Below are 23,480 nucleotides of genomic sequence, written 5' to 3'. Positions count from 1 at the left end.
TGTTGACAGGCTGAGTGACGAACGACTTTAATATCGTAGTGATAATATGGGGATGATTTATGTAATGTATTATTTAATTAAATGAAATTGGTCAAATTTAAATTAATTAAAATAAACCATGTATTCTACACACAATAAATAAACTCGATATACTATAAAGTGAAATATTTCAATAGTTTTACGCAATGTCTTTGTCACTAAACAGCCCAAAGTTGTGGCTTATAAATATAATATAACCCAGAATATACACAAACTTTAATAAAAAGTCAAATAAATAATAAAACCTATGTTGGAAATAAACATTACTACATCGATATTAAAGTACCTACACACTCTGTACCCAAATAAGATTTTTAATTATTTTGATGGGCATAGATATAAATGCATTATTAGTCTTAGTATGCATAATTTAATTTTGTCATGTTATAGTATATTTTTTGTATTTAAGTATACATTTTATTACATATACTGAAGGACAAAAAACAATTTCTTGTTTATATTTCCACCACATCATTATAAACTTATGTATAATAAATGAAACAAATATAATGGTTTATGATATATTTTTCATGTGTTTTTAGGATTCATCAGAAAATAAATACATTATTACATTGTTTTAACTATCATTAAAAACAATTTTCTTACCTTGGAAAGGTACTATTGTTGAATGTTTTTTCTTTGCTTCCCATGATGGATGTAATTTCTCTGGTTTTTCTTCAATTTTATTACTTTCATTAACAATATTATTAAATGATTTACCTTTTCTATTAAATTGACTGTCACTTGTTGTGTCAATAAAACCATTTTGCTTAAATTTAGAATTGTTTTGATTAAACTTTTCATAATTATTCTTTTTCGGTTTGATTTTAGGAACATGTCCAAACATAACTGCCCTTCTATATTGTCTATTCCCTTGCTTATGTACTTCTTTAATTTCATCTGGTGCTCTAGGCTCAGCAAGAGATAGATAGTTATCTCCCGTTGATGTTACAAAGAAGGGATCAACGACTTTAACTACTTGTGGCATATCTTCTGTTTTTTTCTTAAAGTTCCTATTTAATATTTTCTCATTGATATTTTTGTTTTTATTCTCCTTTCGTTTATCTAATTTTAGTTTTCTATCTTGAGTTTTGGGGTAACTTTTTTCTTGGATTACCTTGTTTCCTATCATTGAATGATTTTTTTGGGCACTTTGAATACTGCCTTCATCAGGAGGAGGTCTGATAAACTTTCCTACATCCATTTTGCCATTGTCACTATCAATATAGCTCGAGCTATGGGCTGGAGAATTACCTTCTTCAATTATTAGATTAGGCTCACTAGAAATATTTTCATTATCACTCATATCAGTATCATGAGGTGGAGGTCTGATAAACTTCCCTAAATCATTATTTACATTTATATTTCCATCATCACTATCATTATCATTTGAGCTATGGGTGTTACAATTACCTTTTTCAATTAAATAAGGCTCACTAGAATTTTTTTCATTTTCCCTTATCTCAGCATCATCACTACTGTCATGTTCTGAAGCTTTGTCTACATTAATTTTTTCTACTTCCAAATTTTGTTGAATATAGTTAGGGCCATCTATGTCCTCCGATTCTTTTTCCACTTTGGTTTCTTTCTTCAGTTTAGCATTTCTTTTTTCTTTTTGTTTATCTCTCAAATCTTTTTTAATCTTTTTACGTTCTTGTCTTGACATAAGCAAATCATCAATAGAAAGATTTCCAAATCTTTCTCTTATCATTTTATACTTCTCTTGTAAGGCTTTATGTAATAGAAGCCTAGCACATGCTTTGTTTTGATCCACTTCTGATTTGTTAAGATAGTCACTAAGTTTGCCTGAATGTGTTAAGGTAAATCTTGCAATGTCTCGAGGCTTAAGTTTCTATAATGTAATATTTAAGTTAATTCAAAATCTTTAACCAAAGATGAATATTAAACTTAAAAAATGTTGTTGAAGGTACAATAGGTATGTACTATATATTAATTCCATACATATAGATTCAATTATATCTCAAAAATTACAACAGCAAAATTTTAAGTAAATAAATTTAGAATAGTAACTTTTTAATGTAAATAAGAAATATCCTAAAAAAATCTGTCTGGAAGAAATCGCTCTAAAGCGATAAGGCCGCCAGTTGCTTGTCATTAAATTATGTTTAATATTTTCCTTTTATGTAATGCACCAAAGTGTTAATAAATAAAAAATTAATAAATAAAAATCAAATCTTTAAGACTCAATAGAAGCAAGCAAATAAATGAATAGTTTATAAATGTAATGTCAGTGCTAAACATAATGTATTGTAAACATATACTACCTTTATTATCAAGACTTCATTAACAGCTGATTTAGCTTTCCTTTCAAGTTTCAGTTTTAAAGCTTCTGGAGTTTTTCTTTCAGTAAAAGTTTTCGCTTTTCTGGTTAGCTTATGAATAGTTTGAATTTTTGCTTGATTTAAATTCTTCTTTAAATTAATAACCTGTAAATTAATTAATAACATCAATAACCTCTGAAGGAAGACGAATTAAATTAATAAAAACAATTAATTAAACCTCATTATTAAATGCCTGTTTCACTGCTCCAACTTCCATTGTTTCGCTTTTAATTTAAATTAAACATTTATGATAAAACTTAAAAGTTATCTTAAAAAGGTACCTTAAAAGTTTAAGGTTATCATAATTATTTTGAGTTTTCCAGTATCTACTATCTACAAGTACTTAGTATACTAAATAGTAAATATGTGTAACATAAAATTGCTTGCTGACACGCCCTCTTGAATTCGACGCCTGAACTAAAACCATACTTTATATTTATTCCAATTAATTTATTTTTATTCTTTCTAAAATATACCATTAGAAAATGAATTTATTCAACATATGAATAATCAAAATTGGATCTAGCATTAAGGATTATTAACATTTGATTTTCTAACCTATAAAGCAGATATAAGCAAAGCATCAAAGAAGGAAATAACATTCTATAATATATTTGCTACAGAGCCACAGACTACAACTTTGACAGTCGACAGCTGTTAGAGATAGATGCCAAAATTGAAAACATTAACAAAGTATTTGTCAAATTAAATATCCTTTTTCGATTATTCTGTCAAAGAATCATGTAGGTTTCGATGTTTTAAATTCTTAAATATCTTTAAAATCGTTTGATACTTTGTATGAAATGAAGTGAATTTAATAACTATAATATATAAATGTGTGGTGAATATTTATATCGTAGCATAATATCATAATAAATTCGATTATTTCAGCATGGCTCCGAGGTTTGAAATCGCGGTTGGTCTTAAGAAAGGCCACAAAACAACAAAGATTTCCGGTGGAAAAAAAGGAATTACAGATAAAGCAATTAGAATTAGACCTGCTAGGTTGAAGGGTGTAAGTATTCAATGCTTTATTGTATTATAAATTAAAAGTGTTTGTAGATTCTTATTTATATGGGTTCGACTCCATGTATTTATGTATATATTTCCACATTAGTGCCGTTAAAATTTATATTATGGTTTTACATATTTACGAAATACTGTAGAAATTGTTATCATGTTACAGGTAGACTTTAAATCAATTTTTTCTTAATTTCAGCAGTTTTTTAAGTTACAATATTAACTATTCTACATCTAATTAAATATCTTTTTCTTATAGGTGAAGAAATGTATGATTACACATTAACTTCATATTTTTAATAAAAGTCTTAATTTTCAGCTTCAAACAAAGCACTCCAAATTTGTAAGGGATTTGGTACGTGAAGTGGTTGGTCATGCTCCTTATGAAAAGAGAGTAATGGAATTGCTTAAGGTATATATAAAATAGTAATAAACAATCAATCAATGTGATACACTTACAGTACTAAAATTAATATAGCATTGGAACATACCTACAATAAAAAATATCTAACTCAATATATCATAATTTATTGATTAGTCCTATAAATAAAGTAGCTGAACAGCATTTTCACCATTAAAATTAAATAATACATATTGACAGCAAAACTCACATTGACGCCATTCCTCAAAATATATTGCATATTTATTTTTTAATCAAGTAATGGAAAGACTAGTCAAACTGTTTATTTTTGATAAACTGTCTACTTACTAACCAGATAGCTGTTGTAATTTAGGAGTAGGGGGGAATTATTTTGGTTTCTTGACCTTTACATTATTTTAGGTAAATATGTTCTCAATTTGTTTTAAATATATTGAATATTAGTATAATCAACCTATTATACTCTTTATCATTTTATTAAATAATTATTACATATTAAGAAGATTTTCAATACAGCTAAACAGTATTCAATTTTACTTAACTTTTAAACTAATCCCATTTGATTAATTCAACATAATAAACATTAAACTTTTGTCTTAGTTTGTAACATGTTAAATAATTTTCTAACAATAAGTAGAAAATAAATAATCCACCTGTTAAAACAATAAAAAAGAGTGTTCCCAAAATATTATGTGTCAAGTATATTGAATTAGCTTTTATTAAGAAAAAGTCTGTTTTTTCTAATAAAATTCCATTTTAGAAAAGGCTATTTAATTTTTATTTACAATTATGTAATATATATTGTATTTTCTAGGTTTCAAAAGATAAGCGCGCCCTTAAGTTCTTAAAGAGACGCCTAGGCACGCACATTCGCGCCAAGAGGAAGCGTGAAGAGATGAGCAACGTTCTTGTACAAATGAGGAAGGCGGCCCATCATGCTCATTAATAAATAATAATATGTTTTAAATGCTTTTTTTTATAGTTTGATTGTTGGTCTTGCTCTTAAAATAATAAGGGTTATTTTTATTCTTAAGGAATTATCCTAAAACAAAGTAGGACAGCTACAAAAGGTTAGCCTAACCTTCCAAAGTATTATAATTGATTCTTATTTTACTATACATTTACATATTTATGCCTGCCAATTTTTGTCAAGCTTCAACAAGTCTATATACACTAACAGTAAATATACCACGATAAATTCTAAAATCAACTTAAAAGTTGTGATTGTCGAAGTTGAATGAATTAAAACTCAACCTATTTATGGGTTTGCCACAGTGTTCATAACCTGAAGCCAGGCAACTATCGTACCAGAGGCCGAAAAATTATCGTACAAGTCAGGAAAATGGATAAAATACTTTTAAAAATCATATGAAACGTGCAATAATGTATGTAGGAAATGATTTATAGTTTAAATCTTGTAAACTTGTGTTTTTTAAATTTAAAAAATAATTATTCAAATTAAATGTTCGACGTATGGCAAGACTTGAGCTGGGAGTGGACGTCGGACGAGGGCACTTCGAGTGTCATGAACGTGCCAACATTTCGAATTTATATTGAACAACAGTAATAACCAATGAAAGGATTGCGCCATGAAGCAACGGCATGTGATGTTAAGAAAACAATGAGCCAATAGATGGCACTAACACTAAAAACCGTAATTATTATTGGGCTATCTGTGTAATCATCAAATGTTTCATGAGAACGAAAATTATCGTACAATCTGTGTACGATAGTCGCGTACCATCGTACATCTTACGTAGCTATGAAATTATCGTACATGTACGTTACTTATCGTATGGTTGTGAACACTGGTTTGCCATTATAATCGCCAAATCGACATTTATCTTTTCTGTTCATAAATTACAGTCTTTATAAATAGTCTGTGTTCTAGTTTAGTCTGTAGTCTCACTAAGACAGCAGTGTGGCAAACGTATAAAGATTTACCTAGAAAAGGCAAAATTAATTCAATATAGAGCTACACTACACATACATGGATTATTTACAAATATTCGACTACGAAATACAGTTTTACAATTATTGGCACATCATAATCCCACATGAATGGACACCTAATTGATCTGATTATGAAAATCTGGACCAGTTTTTATATGATATCGCTGTTTTTTAAACTGTTTAGTTCATTTAAGATAATATAGGGGCAGTTAGTTCAGATAGCCTACCTTCGCACGGGTAACTCGAAACCTTAAAAAATTCCATCGCTATTCACTATCCATGTCGATTGAATCACTAGTCCGTTGCATTAAAATTCTACTTAATATTTGTCAATCGGCATTTTGTAATTTCATTAATCGAGTAAAAACATCACCCTCGTCGTCTATATCAACATCTTTGATGAGAGAGATATTATATGTATGTACTATATCTTTCACCGGGTACGTTGCACTTGTCCTCAAAATGGCACGTAAGCTGTATTTTTGTTGTTATGTTTTTATTACATAGAAGGAGCTGCAATCAAATGCCATATTTCTGTATAAAAAACACTTGAAATGCTAGAGGTTCATTTATTCACGGTAGAACTGTGTTTTGTAGGATGACGGTTGGGAATTTTTTTCTTAACTTTGGCAATACTGAAAATCAGCTGTTGAAGAGGTCAAGTCGATTTTGTTATTCAAGATCACTGATTTGAAGTTTATTCGATAGGTAATTTAATATATATATATATATTTTATAATTATTATATGTATTACAAAATTAGTTATAAGTTAACTTGATGACTGAAGTATGTACAGTTAATTAAAGCATTAAAGGTCATTGCAAGGTCAAGGAAGGTTGCCTCTAAGTCCACATAAGTTATCTATATAATATTATAATCATTTTCTCTAATCCCATTATTTTTTTTAAATGTTAAAATAATTTTAATTTATTATGTTATCCTTTTCTTTGTAATTTTCCAGGTAAAATAATACAATTGATATTCATCAATAATGGGCCGCAAGTTTGTTGTTGGTGGTAACTGGAAGATGAATGGTGACAAAAATCAAATAAATGAAATCATTAATAACTTAAAAAAAGGTCCCCTTGACCCAAATGCAGAGGTCATTATTGGTGTTCCTGCTATCTACTTGGCATATGTAAAAAGCATTGCCCCTGATAATATTTCTGTTGCTGCTCAGAATTGTTGGAAGGTTGCTAAAGGAGCATTTACCGGTGAAATATCCCCTGCAATGATAAAGGATGTTGGTGCAACTTGGGTAATCTTAGGGCATTCTGAGAGAAGAACAATTTTTGGTGAAAAAGATGACCTAGTTGCTGAGAAAGTTGCACATGCTCTTGAGAGTGGACTTAAAGTCATTGCATGCATTGGTGAGACTTTGGAAGAAAGAGAAGCAGGTAAAACTGAGGAGGTGGTCTTTCGTCAAACAAAGGCATTGCTACCTGCTATTGGAAATAACTGGGATAAAGTAGTTTTAGCTTATGAACCAGTATGGGCAATTGGTACAGGAAAAACAGCAACACCAGCACAAGCACAAGATGTGCATGCTTCATTGCGAAACTGGATTGTAAAGAATGTATCTTCAGACATAGCACAGGCTGTCCGTATTCAGTATGGAGGTTCTGTTACGGGAGCTACTTGCAAGGAGCTTGGTGCTTGCCCAGACATTGATGGATTCCTTGTTGGCGGAGCTAGCTTGAAGCCAGAATTTGTTGATATTGTCAATGCAACTGCATAATTTTGTTAGTAATGGATATGACATGAAACAGTAAAAACATGTTTTGTAGTTGCCATGTCTATAAATTGGCAATAGAGATTAAACATTTTAATATAAGCAAAATCTTTAAATGTTTTATTATATAGAGACAGAGTCAATAATTGTAATCTACAGCTGATTGTGTGTATGAGCTATACAAGTGAAACAGAATTTTGTTAAAAATTGTTTTGTATATAAGTTTAATTTTGTTTAAATTATTTATCATCATAATAAATTTTTTTATTACATATTTCTTCTTATTGTCATAGTATGTCTGGGCCTATGCTTCTATAGTTCCCAGCATCACATGGCACCATAGGCACAGACTTACCCTATGAAGTAGTCCTGGAGGCTGAGAGTAGCAATCTGGTTACACACAACAAACAAAAAAACGTAGGGCCAGAAGCGCGACCGTCCGCAGGACTGCATTATACCGACTGGTGAAAGTAAAAAGGTCTAATCCAACTGACCTCAGCCAGTAGGAAGGACCTCAGCCTAGTTATGCGGCAGCATCATATAAAGCCAACGTTTACTTTGTTTTGCTGTTATGCCAGAGTCCTTAGACTTGACTCAAGAACAGGCGGAAAACATCCGCCTGCAGGACCAGGCAAAGCTTCAGGATGACCTCTTGGCGGATTCCCTGTCAGCAAAACATAATAACGTTACACAGGTTCCGTTGTAAAGCTCACCTATCGGATGGTGTCTTTAAAACCTGCTTTGAGGATGCTTTCATGCTAAGCTGGTTAACCAGACCATGTGATGTCATTACGTCTGCCATACTAATGCCAAGTTAATGGTTCGGCATTAATCGGCAATACCTAGAAAGGTTCTTTGCCTACTTTACTCCAAGTAGCATGATTTAATGGAAGCACAGAAACTTTAAAAGGAAACTAATTCTGAGGCAGGACCGGGACATAAGCATTAAGTTATGGACCCTGTCACATGAACGAAGAACACAAGACCCGACATGTGTCTCACTCTTCTTTTGTGTGCCAGAGTCTGAGATCAAGAAAGGGGCAAAAGCTACCTGATGAAAAATATCCATATCCAACTTTCGGATAGAGAGGAGTCCACACAGATGGATATAGGCCACTCCACCTCTTACCACCTACGGTACATCGGGGAGAGTGTCATCGAAGCCAATGCTGTGGTCAGCTTAGTGGCCGCGTAGTTACGCATAACGGAACTCATGAGCGTCTTAGTGTGGAAACCGAATCCACTAACCAATACTAACACAATCATATTATCAGATATGGATATATTATATTATATATATTATTATTATATATTTTGTTGTGGTTGTATTATGTTATTTTCTAATTTATAGCCTGTAGGTGTATTCGAGATTGTTACAAGCAATATTAGTTATGTAAAATCTTAATTGTGTCAATCCCTAGTTATGTGACTATGCATACAAATCTATGTACACAATTGGTCCATACGATAAGACACCGGAAAATTAGAAGTACATATTATGTATATGTATGAAATGTTACAGTTACTGAAGACGGAGCAACAAAATTAGAAAACAAAAAAATCAACGATTTTATTGGTAACCTTTTATCCCATTTTCATTGGGAGGCATATCTAGTAGGCGGTATTAGTTAACACATTATTACTGCCAAGCCCAATTGACTTTGGGATCATGCTATGAGGTTGCACAAATATTGTACTAGTTAACGATGAATGTATCTAAAAGTAAAAATCAACTCCCGTATATGGCCTGACCTGAATTCGAATATGTCTCGTAATATAGCTAGATCGTTTAGATGTTTTATTTTAATTAAAAAAGTTATGTGAAATATATATAAAGTCAAGATGTTTGAAATACAACTTTGGAACACACTTCCTATTCCATTCCTCTTGACATCTTAAAAAGCAGTTAAGTCTTAAGTGAGGTATGTCAGGTCTTTAAGAATTTTTTATTCATTACATTGTGTTATTCCTATACTAAAATCATTATGTTCCCTACACGTTTTTGCCTTACAAATGTTGCGGGGAGGGGTTGATTCACCAATAAAGGATAATAAGTCCATGTCTGACACTAACGCTTGATATTGATCTTTATATATTTTATATTATTCATTGTTCTCTTGTGCATAAATTATAAAATAAACATCATAAAAATAAAACAGTCCAGTCTTTAAGTACCTGTATTGTAATGTTAATATTCGTGTAAAGAACTTGTTAGTTAATTATACTTTAAACGATGTCATTAGAAATCGACATCCTTTCGTTGCATGATAAATGCTTTTTTAGATAATGAAACGAATACACGAGTTGTTTATCGAGATATGTATTAGTTTTCCAATTGCTCAAGTCGAAAATAACAATGTGAAGAATAATAGAAAATAGGCAATAGTTATATAAATGTGCGTGCTTAGGTACACTTTGCACAGTGCCTGCCCGTATTCGTGTTAGAAAAAAAATATGAGTTAGGGTAAAATATGACTGAGTCCATTAGGTCATTTCAGTTACAAGCATCATCGCATTTCATTCACGTTGAGAATGGTGAGAGATTTTTTCCGATGGTATTTCACATTCAGCGTAAGCGGCGAAACAGTAAGCATTCGAGAAGTGACCGTTGTACCGCGGTTTAGTATTAAACAATATTTTCAATCAGAAATATATATGTAGTATATTAGAATGATTGAAAGTATGTAGGAGTACTTGTACTTCTTTAGTAAAATCTTTAGTTTTAATACAAGAATACATACCTATACAAACACGACGAGGCTGATTCGTGGCGATTTATTCGAAGACACATACATGGCTGTGGTCACTATATCTGTTAAAGAACGATAAAGACTTTAAGCAGGTATGGTCCGGCTTGTACGTATACCCGTGCCTGAAACATTCTAAGCATGCTTATTGTTTTTGACAATGTAGGGCTAATCTTGCGTCCTTCAAACTACATCAAACAATTACATGCTTATTAAAATTAAAAGTACACATAACACAATACATGTAAACAGTACCTAAAACCTAAAAAAATACACCTGTACAAATATGCAGAGTGTTATGGGGGGAGATTACTCTCTCTATGGGTCTCGCCGTCTCATTGCGAAGAGATCACTCTGAATCTTCTACCGCATATACCACGGAGCTGAGTTTCATGATAGGACGTCGAGGCAGAATATAACAATTTACCACCTCAATGTGCATCGTTTTATAACTGAGTGTTTCGACACTATTTTCTCCGCACCACTCCTATGTCGAACCAGCCGAAGAAGAACATTGCAGGCCACGCACTTGTGAACCTTCTGTTCAAGGGCCACAATCACTTGACAACAGGTCCTACCTGCTGCTCGATTATGATTATTATTAATAGAACAGGTTCTATTAATATTGAATATAAATTGAAATAAAATTGAACCTTACAAACGGCAGTATTAGACAAACTGCGTTTTAAATTGGTAGAAAACCAAAACTGGGTAGGTACGGTGAAAGAAAACGTCGTAAATAAACCAACTTATTCGAAAAAAAATCGATGATGTCTATCAAACAATATAGTCTGCTAGATTATCATAGATCTGACGCCGAAATGTTTGCCAGACTTATCAGGGAGTAAGGGGACTAACAAAAAAGTGACAGACAACAACCTGTGAATTTAAAACTATTAGGTACCTAATTATATTTTTAGTTATATGATGACGTCACTTTAAACATCAATGGCCTTGATATAGCTATATTGTCACTACCGCATTCAACTTTGGTGGGTGCCTCAATTTTGATTACAAGCAATTATTTTATTGTAACCTTGTGAAGTAGTTATAGACAGCTACGTTATTTATTTTAGGACAGACTAATAAAGCAAAAACAATGTACTAATTCATTGTTTAAGTCATGAAAATGTTGATTGCATTTATATAACGAAAAAGAAAAAATATTTCTTAGTATTCATATTATTAAAACATTTGCTTCGATAGGGTAACGTTAAACGTACAAATACAAACATACACTTTGCATCATTTGATACCGACCTCGGGTCAAGTAAACTGATATCACTATGATGAAACTGATTACTTTGACGAAAATACATTAAAATGTTTACAGAATAGGTATCTACGTAGTATGATAAAACAATAAACTCCGATTAGAATATAGTTTTGACGTAGTATTTTCCCAAGTAATGGATTACTAACTGGAACTCTGTACACTGGATATACATGATCAAAATAACGAATCTATGTAGTAATTGAGATGAATCAATATACGGAATAATTTACTCCAACTATTTAAAGGCTTCAGAAATTTGAAATAAAGTTTTTTTCTACTGTTATAAAAGCACAAAATGAATTAAAGAGCAGTGTTCTTCTAAGAAAAACTACCTATTTAACTTATTTACTCACTATATGCTTATAAGTTGATTAAAGTACTAATGTTTTGAAGAATATATGATTTTATTACTTTAATTGCATTCAGAAAAGTCAAAATGATCATGTTTAATTGAACTAAATATTTTGATCAATGCTTAAATTGTCCCTGAATGATTTTATATGAAACTCATACCAATAACTAGCAAGGCCACTAATTTAATAAAACCTTAATATCATAAATTTCGTTTTTTATTAATTTTGTCATAAGTCAAAATATACAGATTTCATCTACAAATTTAGAAAGAACTTATAATATGTATAAAGTTTATGATGCAATATTAATTATATACTTTTACTTTCGTTATTTCCACAAAGATAAAACTGAATAAAATATAACATTGGTTAATAAAACAGATTTTTTTTTGAAGATTTAATGCTTAAAAATAATTGTTATTACTAAACATCCATAGGTGTAGTTATAGCGTACAAAGTTTTAGGTGCAAGCCCTGATTATAACTCATATTTATTAGTTCATTTTTATCTAACCTGTTATGATAAAGTTAAAATTTAATTAATTTTACAACAAAAACCCTGGAATTCTACACCTATGTTAACACAATGGAATTAAAACTAAATTACAAACCAAATTTATAATTAAGTTTGGCAGAATCAACATGAAACTTACTAAAACTAAAAAAAATATAAAATGTTTACAATAACATTTGAACTATGAAACAGTTTTAATAACAATACACATATTTTTTAGATATTTTATAATATTTCATAAAATTTGAAAGAAATTTGTCCAAAAATCTTTCACTTGAAATGAATATAAAATTTGATTAAAAGTATAAAATATCTATTAGTTTCATTGTAGGTCATAAAAGCTGTATCCAATATCACAATATTCATATGAAAATACAAATTATGTATGCTATATTAAATTTTGTATGCAGAGCTAAGATTACCATGACACATGCACTTTCTTTAAATGAGATTACAACTAAAACAGTGGTTTTAGAATTTAAGCCTTATGTAGTGATTTTTACTAGGCTTATAGCAATAGCAAATATCCTGATATTTTTTGACGGATTAGTTATTTAAATTACAAATTCTTTTAATTGGTCTATTTGCTAACAGGGTCAAAAGCAACAGTTAGGTAAATGCCATATTTTACTAGTGAAATACTTAATTCAAGTAGGTTTTGTATCTAACTAGTTTGATGTTATCCTTGAAAATAAATCCACTTAAAATAGTGAATAGTAATTAATACCTACAAAATTGCAGTAAAAATTTGCTATAGATAAAATGATATGAAAGCGGATCAACATTTTTGTTATTGCTATAATTTTATAAGTGACAAAAAGCCAAATTTTCTCAACTTTTTTGTGGCCAAAAGTGGCTATTTAAAATACTTAATTTACATCAAACTTATTGATGATTATCACCTTAAATATATGGGGAAAAGAAAAGTTAACTAATATGGAACATTTGAGAATAGATAAGATACAGACTCTCCATTATGTGTGCGGCGGACAGCCTCTGCTAGCATCATAGATACATCAATACACTGAATTTTTGGACAGTCTTGCATATGCCTCTCTTGGGGTATAGTATTTGTGACAACAACTGCTTCCAAGCAAGCATTATTAATTCTTGAAATTGCAGGTCCAGAGAATATTCCATGAGTTAAAATTGCATACACTTTAATAGCACCAGCCTCAATCAACTTCTCAGCAGCATGGCAAATAGTACCACAAGTATCAGCCATATCGTCCACTAAGATAGCAATACGGTCTTTGACATCACCTACCAGTACCATTGAAGCTACCTCATTAGCTTTTTTTCTCTCCTTATGAATAAGAGCAAACTCAACATTCAGACGGTCAGCAATAGAGGTCACTCTTTTAGCACCACCAGCATCAGGCGATACTACAATACTCGTCTTCCAGTCGGGAATATTCTCTTTAATCCACTTTAGTACAGCAGGTTCCGCAAAAAGGTTATCAACAGGTATGTCAAAGAATCCTTGAATTTGGGATGCATGGAGATCCATAGTTATGATATGATCAGCACCAGACACAGACAAAATATTGGCGACAAGTTTAGCTGTAATAGGAGCTCGGCTTTTATCCTTTTTATCTTGCCTTGCATAGGGAAAGCAGGGAATAACGGCTGTAACGCGAGAAGCAGACGCAATTTTACACGCATTAATCATAATCAACAACTCCATAAGATTATCATTAATTTCACCACTTCCACTTTGCACAATATACACATCTTCGCCACGAACCGACTCGCCGATTTCAACACATGTTTCCATGTTGCTAAATTTTTTGGTTACTACTTTGCCCAAATCGATTCCTAATCGATCCACAATTCTTTGGGCTAAGTCCTGGTGAGAACTACCACTGAAAACCTTGATGTTCGGCATCCTGGTTGCTAATGGTGAAGGCAGATTATCTAATCTATTTACTACTTCTTCTAGCGTTACAGTAGATTTCATCAGCGACGGAGAGAAATGATCTCCGGACCGTCGCTAGCTGTGACTGCGGCGGTAATAAACTTGTCAACTATTTTATGCGAGGCTAATTTATGATAAGAAACTTTAATAATAACACGCCACGCGGATGTCTCCGCGCTTCGCGTCAAGAGGTAGATAATACACAAATACTGAATATGCCTGTCGCTTCACGCACGTTTTTAAAGAATGACACAAAATACAGATTACAGATCAAGATTCAAGATTACAGAAGTACATGTTAAAGACAGTAGTAAATAAACTGTTGACGACCACAGAATACTATGCAAACATAAATAATAGTAAGTTTCTTACATAAAATTGAAAAAAACAATACACAGCCGCATTTATCGATCATTACCCATATTTATGACACAGGTCAATATAATACTAGCTCCGGATATAAGATAAAATATAGGCGTCAGTTAGAAAGATATTCTGGAGACAAATATTCGTTTAATGAGTAGAGTTGAGGAACAAAATTGCAATGGCTGGGATTATATTATTATCACAGACGCCTCTACAATTTCTGTTGATGATTGTGTTGGAGTTAGTCTAGTTCAATGGCAGCATAAAATAATACAAAAGAAACTTCCTCCTGAATCCTGAAGAGTGTTTTTCTCCTTTAAAAGCTTTAGAACTAATTATTTTATTAAAATCAAAAAGAACAGTCATATTCTCAGACTCAAAAAGTGCACTACAAACTATTGAAAATTTTCCTTTTCAAATGTAACCTTGTTATCCTATTATTTGCGAAATACGTGATAAGCTTTTCATATGTTCTCAAGGAAATTACGCCATTATCTCTGCATGGATTCCAAGTCACGTTGGTATCAAAGGAAATGAAAAAGCCGATCGACCAAGCAAGCTCTAAAGGACGGAGATATAGTATCATACATGAATTATTGTCATGATTTAGCTGCTCTTTCCAAAACCCATCTTGGGAGTCATAGAATAATGTTTGCAAAAGCAGCGAGTTCATAGGCAAACATTATGCTGAAAGTCAACCCAGGATCCCCAGTAAACCATGACTCTTTAAAGTTAAAAGTTCTGAAATAGTTACTTCTATCGTTTCCAGAATGCGTTTAGGACATGTATGAACACCTCATCATTTAGCAAGGATACGAGACATTACATAATCAATAATAATAATTACTTGATCCACGACTTTTTGGCCACCTGTATATTTTTTTCTATTAATGTACTTGTTATTTGTTTAATGTATATATTGTTTATCTATGTAATCTGTTTTGGCTTTTGATATTTTCTAAAGTGTTTTAAGAGCCTTTACTTGAAACTGGCATAAAGTTATAACTGTTGCTATTATATATTAGAAAAAGTTTTTTTATTTTTAAGTTATATGTAAATTTAATTATATATACCATTTAATGGTCTGTGGAGATTGCGCGGGTTGCACGTCTGACGTCTGCCGTCTACGGTTGTAAGTTATAACTTTGCTGTTTGTACATACAAATTACAAGTACACTAAGTTTTGAGCTATAAAAAAGTGATGGTTTGTAATTTTGTATTTATTCTTAAGATAAAGAAATAGGTGTCGATAAAGGTCGCTGTAAGAATAATGTAATTTTAGAGCTCTGTTGGCGTTCTAGCGTTGAAATGGTCAAATACTAGTTTCCCCATAAAATACTAATTTCGCGCCACCGACCCCCAATATCTTAATATTTACGAACGAAAGTGAAACCTTTTTCCTGTTTCGGATTAACATATAGTTTTGGATTAATAAAATAGCTTCTGCAGAAAAGTAATGGTATTATGGAAATGGAAATACATAATATATAAATGTTTATAACCAACCTTTTATTAAACTAATCTAGTATTGTTTCAGATAAGGCAAAACAGTTAAAATTAATGATGGAAGAACCAATAGTAAAATCATTAAACACAAAAGATAGAATTTCCCGATGTATTGATTGGTTAAAGGAACAGAATAACCCAAAGAAGCTATCCTTGCAAAATAAGAATGATATTCAGTTTATAATAGAGACAAATGCTCACAGGAAGAAATTTTTTCTCACAGCTGAAGATGATGCAACAGTACCTGTTGGTGTTGGTGAAGTTGAATTAGAGCCAAGAAATGTGGTATGTTGTGATATAGAGCATTAATGCTGTGATGGAACATCTATTATTTTAAAAACACAAAAATTAAGCCTTAAATTAATCAATTTTTTATTAAAATCTAACAGTACAATGTGAAATTAGTATATGTTTAATGTCTGTTAATCTGTGATCTTGTTTTCTTTCTTCCAGCCTGTCCAAAAGTTGAGACATGAAAGATTATGTTTAGAATGCGAATGGCCATCATGTCGGGAATTCTTCTCCAACTATGTGATGTTTCAAGCTCATGTTAGAAGGCATATCTCAGATGTACATATTACTAAAATGGATGGAAATGGTGAGTTATTACTAACAAAAATATAATACTTTTGCTACTAGCCCTATTTCTAGGATTAATAAAACTGTAGTTTTGAACTTGGTTTATTAAGAATATCATGTTGTATTTGAATATTAATTATATCAACAATATATAGAAATAAATTTAAAATATAAAACCTTTAGCTACCCTTTAAAATTCCTGGTTTTAGGAAATGAAATATTCAAAATAAGCAAATGTTGAATATTTTACCTAGGTAAAATAAAATCAAGAACTTGTCATCATTGGATTATACATTCTTGATTTTTTATTGTGAATAAATATGCCTATCTAATGGAATCTTTATGATTTTAACCATAACAATTAACCAATTCATAACCCAGCTACTAGGTTTTATATATTTGCTAAACTGTATAGTTAACAAAATTTAGCTTTATTAGTAGGTAGATGACCAGGCTAATATGAATCAAACTTAATCAGTTTCTGAAAACCAAGTCCCTATATATACACTAGGCAATAGAAGCAGTAAAAAATAATAATTTCATATTTTAGTGTTCTATCACTGTCTTTGGGATGTATGTGGACACAAATCATCAGATCGAGATCAAATTATACGGCACATCAATTATCATGCATATCATGCTAAATTACTTGCCATTGGCTTTAATGCAAGGGCGACGTTAAAGTTAGAGAGGTGTAAAAAGGATTCAACCAAACGAAATCAGTTACCACCACTATTAGGTGACCATTGCTGTATGTGGTATGGGTGTACTCAGTATTTTGATTCTATACAGGTGAGACTATTTATTATCGAAAGATGTTTTAATATGACAAATATATTCTACTTAATTCAGATTTTATTTTAGTCCAGTTAATTGGGAAAAAATGAATTGATTGTTAAATGATTATTAAGTTTCTAGCATAACTCTAGCAAAAAAAATCTAAAACTTTCTGCTACAGAACAAGCTAATTTCCACCAACATATTAAAAGAGTAATACAAACTCCTGACTTAGCTGATAAAGTGTGCAAGTCTGTTCATTAATAGATTTTTATTTCTATGTCCACATAAGTAATCTTCCTCACCATATTTACCGAAAAGGTAAAAGTGTTGAGGAAAACAGTATGCCATCAACCCAATAACTGAAGACGAGCAAAGAAAGGAGTACTTGTTTATTAAGATAGAATATTTGAGGTTATGCTTATAGTCTGTGCGGAAAGAGAACCATCGGTTTGAGTTCACTACAGTGTTAAACCTTTCGTTAAGTCACATTAATACATAATGTGAAAGAATAAAAAAATGAATTTGTGAATAAATGAAATAGCAAATAAGAATTATATTAGATGTCGTTACTGCCACACCCATTCCTTTTTCACAGACTCTATCTTGTTTTTTCTATTAATAGTCAACACAGACAGATATGCTTATGCTATCCTAAGTAGGGTTTGTAGATTGACACGCCTTCAAACTTTTAGTCTAATTAATGACTTCCGTTTGTCATAAATGTATTGATCATTGGATGAGATGTTAATATCGACTCAGAATAACTGACCCAAATATTCCACTACATTATTCTAACACAGTAATAGTAGTACTACTACTAATTCGAAAGAACGCCAAAAAATACAAAGAGAAGCAATAGATACATTATTTCTCTTTATAGCATTCGAAGCGTACGTAGGTCATTAAGATCAGCATCGAAAATCTTTGTGTTAAATCTTAGAATTAATTTAAGAGTTTGTTGAAAAGTAATTCGTTTTTAGGATTTTTTAGACCACGTTCAAACGCATATAGCATCATGTTCGCGAGGTCAAGTAATATGCTCATGGGCGGGATGTGGCGCCGTATTTGTTGCTAAAGCCCAACTTAGTCGACACGTGCGAGCGCATACTTTGGAACGGCTTATTGCCTGCTACCATTGCGGAACGCATTTTGCGCTTAATAGAAAGTTGTCCGACCATTTGCTGAGACAGGTGAGATGATTCTTTTTAAACGTCCTTTATATCATTCTATTATAATGCTTATTGCGAACTTTTAGTTAAGAATTGTATAAAGAACATGCAATTACTAGGTTTTTGTATTAAATTCGAAAGCGAAGATCAATAAAAAAAATTGGTTTACTTCCCTGTGTTTGAAACGGTGCAATGAAAATATTTTTTGTATAATTATAGTTTGAGATCGCAGCAGTGCTATTTATCTATTTATGTTACGTCTTTAGTTCGACAGTAATCTTTATATGGAAAAATTCTTGATGACTTTGGCTAAAGAAAAGCAAAGACAAATTAAGATATTGTTTCTTACATATTAGAAATTATGTACTGTTTAAGTAAGTCTCCACAACATCAATCCCGATACTTTTGATTGACCTGACCATTTTCAGAATTACTTTACCTTAGATTATTTTACAGAATGTCGACCCATCGGCCGGTCACAAATGTTCGATTTGCGGCGAATTCTTCGCTAGCGATTATTTGTTACGCGAACATGTCCGCCGTCACGTCTCTTGTTACGCGTGTTCGTTGTGTGATATGTCCCAACCAACGCCCGCCGACTTGGCACATCACGTGAGGTACAGGCACATGGCCAGCGAAGATGTGAGACGGCATACGTGTCCCGATTGCGATTATAAGTAAGTTATTAACCCAAATTGTACTCCACAGGCACTGCAACCTTCACTCTAAAACAAGGATGTCGAAAAAGTTGAGTGAACGAATAATTTTGAACGAAGTGACTCATTCGTTCATTTGAAGATCTGGTTCTTTTGAACCGTTCAATCGCGAATGACACATACATAGTGTGTAGAGGAGTGTTAGAGTATGGTTTGTAGGTTAGATTCCGAGCACGCAATGAACTTACTATGTCCCCATTTACACCAGCTCGTACGGAGGAAGAAAACGTGAAAAGTCCGGCACATTTTCGACGGCGTACGTCTCGGACTGTCTACTTACCTATTATGCCTATAAACAAATGATTACGAAACAGATACACAAATCTAAGCCCAACCCTAAAAGCTGTATCGCCGCTGTTTTCTTTTAATTTTTGTTTCGTATAAATATAGTAAACTAGCTGACCTGGCAAACATCGTTTTGCCATGTACTTATGTCATTTATGGTTGTTGTGCCTCACTCGACATAGATAGGTATAGTGTGTCGCGGACTTTTTGTAGATCTTATAAATATCTACAATTACTTAGAACATTGTATGGTTCTATCTTTAATAGTTTAGGCAGGGTACGCAAAATAAGTAACCTTTTTGGTTGATTTTTTACACCTTGTGTCCGAAAAACCCTAATATCTTACGGAACCCTATTTTTGTTCAAAATTAAATATAGCCTATATTACTCGTGGATAATGTAGCTTTCGAATGGTGAAAGAATTTTTAAAATCGGTACAGTAGTTTATGAGCCTATTCATTACAAACAAACAAACAAAGTTTTCCTCTTTATAATATTAGTGTAGATATAGTTAAATAAGTTAATATTAGTAAAACTGTTTTATTAATTTGACCAAACCAATTTAAAAAACTAATATAATCCTATTACTGGTGATAGCATATTTCGCATCTATAATGTAAGTATATCTTTTTCAGGGCTGTTACCAAATATGATCTACGCGCTCATATAAAAATTCACAATCGTAAACGTAAGAGGTCTAGCGACTCAGACTCTGATTGTGAAGTGAAAAAGCAAAAAAATACAAAAAAATACATTTGCCATATATGTCCTGATAGTGAACCGACGATTTTTGCGAGAGGTACATATTTAACTATGCATTTGGTTAAAGTCCATGGAGCTCAATGGCCTTGTGGGCATAGTAGGTTTAGGTAAGTTATTTTTTTAAATATAATTTAAAAAATGCCTCAATCTAGTCTTCGGTATTGTCAAAAATATACAAATTATTATTTAATTTACTGCTCTTTTAGTAACATTTATGACATAAAGTTACTTTTCCTTCGACACAAATTAAAAAAAAAATAAGTACGTTTGCCAATCTCGACAAATTTCTCCTCTAGACCCTTCCAATTTGCCCTTTATCGCTCCATTCTGGACGCAACTTTGCCTACAATCAGGTTTATTTTATCTTCCTCTCCCTATTTTCATAAAATAATTTAAAAATAAACTAAACATAGTGTAATAATAAAAATTAAAAGATTAAGTTAATACTCAAACTATCAATTCCATGCGTTTTTAGGTATCAAAAATGCGAAGACGGTATGTTCAGGCTTACAACTACTAGATTTGAAGTTTTAGAAGTGTCGAAGAAAATCGTTGACGGTTGTCGCGGGCCCAATGCTACCCTCTCTAATAAATATGAATTTAATATCAGAAAGGTAGCAGATTGTACTGCAACTGCTCCAACGCGTTACGAAATAACCATAAGAAATGGCTTGAGACAAACAGACAACCATGAGACAATTAAAAAAGTACACAAAGAAGAACAAAAGATAAAAAGTGATGTAGGAAGGAAAGAAATTAAAAAAGAAGAGAAACCTAAAAAGAAAACTGTTGCGCGGAAAAGAACGAAGAAAGAAAAACTTCCAATAGTGAAGAAGACAAAATGTAAAACTGTGATAGAAAAAGAGGATGTAGAAGACAATGAAAGATTAATGGAACTAGAAACAAAATCTACAGTTCAGTCAGAAGTAAATGAACTCTTAAAGAATGTCAAACATACAGAAGATTTAGAAGATAATCTTTCAACAGAGAGTATAATCATAGAATATAATGAAATATCAAAACATGAACCTGAAGATTACGAATCTTCAAGCGAAGAAAATACTGAAATGTATATGAATGGTATGAATAAAGAAAATGAATGCGAAGTAAAACAACAAATTGAGGAGCCAATGAGTAACGCGTTGGAGATAGAAATGTGTGACGTCGACGAACAGGGGAATGTACTGAATACAGAAGTTATACAGTCTAAAATTATTTATTCATATCTCAAATAAAGAATGTCATTCGATCATAAGCCATTCATTTTATGTTGTATTAATTGGTAATATTTTGAAATTCGAATGTATTGTTCGAATGCGTAGTACCGTTGGTTTCCATTTTAAATATCACAAAACAATCATTTATTAATTGCTTCCGTTTGCTAAAAATTATTTGAACCGGAAATTACATTCAAAATCTGTTATAACGACATCGAAGGGCCAACTCGTATTAGGTCGTTAAAACCGATAGTCGTATCAGCCGATGACGTTAAGTAGCTAATACAATAGAATGCAGCCGCGGTCTTTGATTTTGGTTAATATTACCGGAATGTCGTTCTAAACGATGTCGTCGTAAACGGTTTTGACTGTATTATTACGCCACGTGTCGATGCACAAATGACGTTTTGATTTACGTCTGTAGAAGGAATTAAATATGAAATAATATGATCTATCAAAAATTATTGTTAAATTACTAAAAAATATGTCAATTAATGTTCAATATGGAACAGATGTTTGTTGTAAGTACCACTAGGTACTAAAGTATATACCTAGCGTCCAATCACCAATGCCAATTGGTTACCTAATAGCTAGGGAGCTGGGGAGCAAAATATCTGTGTTTTGCTCATGTGGCAACATGAAATTTTTATATACATAAAAAAAAACATCTACATACATAAAAAACGTACATTTCTATATACATAAAAAAATTTAAATGCACGCTTGGCGGACCTGCAGTCATTCTTTCCCCCTGCGAACGACCGCAATCTGCTCCCTACAAGGCCTGTTTTTCTATTCAAAGCGCTTCAAAAATATTGCTTTAAAAAGCCAAATGAGGCAAAGGTCACAGGCCCCAGATATTCCGAAAACAGATCATTCTCATTTTTGTATTTCATTTGTTTACTTTTCATGTTTTTTTTTTCGGATCGGAAAACTTATTATATTTGCAGGTCAATAAAAACAAATTAAAGATGGTCATACTACGAATAATCGCAATAATTAAGCATCATACTTTTCCTCTGATTCGCGGACTTCAACCAACTGTAATGGTTAAAGTCAGTAAGTAAAATGGCTGCCGATTTTTTTGTATTCGGAGGGTCTAAGTTAAATGCTCGCCAGCTTCCTAGCTATAATCCATTACTATGGAAATACTAAATGATATAACAAATGATTTGCAAACTATTTAAATTTTATATTTTTCAAATAAAGTAAGTGCTTGTGATTGATTCACTCTTCTGACAATATTATCAAATTATATTTTTATTTAATTTCTCTATAAATATTTAGCGGTTTTGGTAGTGGAATTAAAATGGACTAAATATAAATATAATGTGATTTAAACTTAGATTTTATAATGTAACTGAATTTCATTTAAAATTTTAGTTTTTATATTGTGTATATGTCAAATAGTAGACAACTAAATGTGAAATACAGATGGAAGCGCATTTGCTCTAGTTTATGAATCAATGTTGCCATTTGACTGTAATATGCGAAATCTATTAAGAATTATTGATTCATCATACGCCAACATTGCTCTTCCACCTTTGTTTATTTTTTTTTCATTTCCTTTATTTTTAAGAGCATTCGTTCTTATATTTAAAAAAATATGTTTATATCCGTTCAAGGATTATGTCTCGTATATTGTTTCTGGTTTTCAGACTATGATAATTGTTGATAATATTCTATATTATTTGAGGCTCATAGGATCGTTTAAGAATAATAAGGAGGCGAGGTTTTATAAGCGTGACTGTGATATTAAACAAAAGATTTCTATGAGTGTATGGATAAATAAATGTCTAAAATAAAACAGTAATTTTATTAACACTT

General features: G+C 31.7%; 5 protein-coding genes across 6 annotated transcripts; 3 read left to right on the top strand and 2 right to left on the bottom strand.

Moving 5' to 3' along the window:
- Positions 1–554: 554 nt before the first annotated feature.
- Positions 555–2,722, bottom strand: LOC111000904. The gene is made up of 3 exons (XM_022270508.2): positions 2,560–2,722; positions 2,325–2,486; positions 555–1,891 (listed from the first exon to the last, which is right to left on the bottom strand). Exons 1-3 carry the CDS (start codon positions 2,596–2,598, stop codon positions 617–619), a joined length of 1,476 nt encoding a protein of 491 aa, XP_022126200.2. The 5' UTR covers positions 2,599–2,722; the 3' UTR covers positions 555–616.
- A 276-nt stretch (positions 2,723–2,998) lies between these two features.
- Positions 2,999–4,747, top strand: LOC111000888 (60S ribosomal protein L36). The gene is made up of 4 exons (XM_022270491.2): positions 2,999–3,124; positions 3,273–3,396; positions 3,721–3,813; positions 4,595–4,747. Exons 2-4 carry the CDS (start codon positions 3,274–3,276, stop codon positions 4,724–4,726), a joined length of 348 nt encoding a protein of 115 aa, XP_022126183.1. The 5' UTR covers positions 2,999–3,124; position 3,273; the 3' UTR covers positions 4,727–4,747.
- Positions 4,748–6,312: 1,565 nt separating this feature from the next.
- LOC111000899 (triosephosphate isomerase) lies at positions 6,313–7,738 on the top strand. Its single transcript, XM_022270501.2, has 2 exons — positions 6,313–6,441; positions 6,696–7,738. Exon 2 carries the CDS (start codon positions 6,726–6,728, stop codon positions 7,470–7,472), a length of 747 nt encoding a protein of 248 aa, XP_022126193.2. The 5' UTR covers positions 6,313–6,441; positions 6,696–6,725; the 3' UTR covers positions 7,473–7,738.
- Positions 7,739–12,042: 4,304 nt separating this feature from the next.
- On the bottom strand, positions 12,043–14,519 carry LOC111000898 (ribose-phosphate pyrophosphokinase 2). Its single transcript, XM_022270500.2, has one exon. It carries the CDS (start codon positions 14,313–14,315, stop codon positions 13,287–13,289), a length of 1,029 nt encoding a protein of 342 aa, XP_022126192.1. The 5' UTR covers positions 14,316–14,519; the 3' UTR covers positions 12,043–13,286.
- A 1,220-nt stretch (positions 14,520–15,739) lies between these two features.
- Positions 15,740–23,308, top strand: LOC111000900 (histone H4 transcription factor). Of its 2 annotated transcripts, none has more exons than XM_022270503.2 (8): positions 15,740–15,843; positions 16,177–16,430; positions 16,599–16,743; positions 17,275–17,516; positions 18,485–18,694; positions 19,130–19,350; positions 20,310–20,543; positions 20,912–23,308. In XM_022270503.2, exons 2-8 carry the CDS (start codon positions 16,200–16,202, stop codon positions 21,669–21,671), a joined length of 2,043 nt encoding a protein of 680 aa, XP_022126195.2. In that variant the 5' UTR covers positions 15,740–15,843; positions 16,177–16,199; the 3' UTR covers positions 21,672–23,308. The 2 variants fall into 2 exon arrangements, with proteins under 2 accessions (XP_022126195.2, XP_045484249.1); XM_045628293.1 differs by lacking the exon at positions 15,740–15,843 and adding an exon at positions 15,869–16,098.
- Positions 23,309–23,480: the final 172 nt, after the last annotated feature.

Source organism: Pieris rapae, chromosome 5 (genome assembly GCF_905147795.1).
Source record: "Pieris rapae chromosome 5, ilPieRapa1.1, whole genome shotgun sequence".
Classification (NCBI taxonomy): domain Eukaryota; kingdom Metazoa; phylum Arthropoda; class Insecta; order Lepidoptera; family Pieridae; genus Pieris; species Pieris rapae.
Note: the sequence above shows the minus strand (reverse complement) of the source record. Positions and strands in the feature narration are given on the sequence as shown.

Bases quoted from the DNA above. Each gene is read 5' to 3' on its own strand.
- LOC111000899 (XM_022270501.2), top strand. From the start codon at position 6,726: ATGGGCCGCAAGTTTGTTGTTGGTGGTAACTGGAAGATGAATGGTGAC.
- LOC111000904 (XM_022270508.2), bottom strand. From the start codon at position 2,598: ATGGAAGTTGGAGCAGTGAAACAGGCATTTAATAATGAG. The intron at 2,487-2,559 runs GTTTAATTAATT...ATTAATTTACAG, and splicing joins AACAGGCATTTAATAATGAG to GTTATTAATTTAAAGAAGAA. The intron at 1,892-2,324 runs GTAGTATATGTT...ATTACATTATAG, and splicing joins ATGAAGTCTTGATAATAAAG to AAACTTAAGCCTCGAGACAT.
- LOC111000898 (XM_022270500.2), bottom strand. From the start codon at position 14,315: ATGAAATCTACTGTAACGCTAGAAGAAGTAGTAAATAGATTAGATAAT.
- LOC111000888 (XM_022270491.2), top strand. From the start codon at position 3,274: ATGGCTCCGAGGTTTGAAATCGCGGTTGGTCTTAAGAAAGGCCACAAA. The intron at 3,397-3,720 runs GTAAGTATTCAA...CTTAATTTTCAG, and splicing joins GACCTGCTAGGTTGAAGGGT to CTTCAAACAAAGCACTCCAA. The intron at 3,814-4,594 runs GTATATATAAAA...TGTATTTTCTAG, and splicing joins GAGTAATGGAATTGCTTAAG to GTTTCAAAAGATAAGCGCGC.
- LOC111000900 (XM_022270503.2), top strand. From the start codon at position 16,200: ATGATGGAAGAACCAATAGTAAAATCATTAAACACAAAAGATAGAATT. The intron at 17,517-18,484 runs GTGAGACTATTT...ATTCGTTTTTAG, and splicing joins AGTATTTTGATTCTATACAG to GATTTTTTAGACCACGTTCA. The intron at 20,544-20,911 runs GTAAGTTATTTT...ATGCGTTTTTAG, and splicing joins TGTGGGCATAGTAGGTTTAG to GTATCAAAAATGCGAAGACG.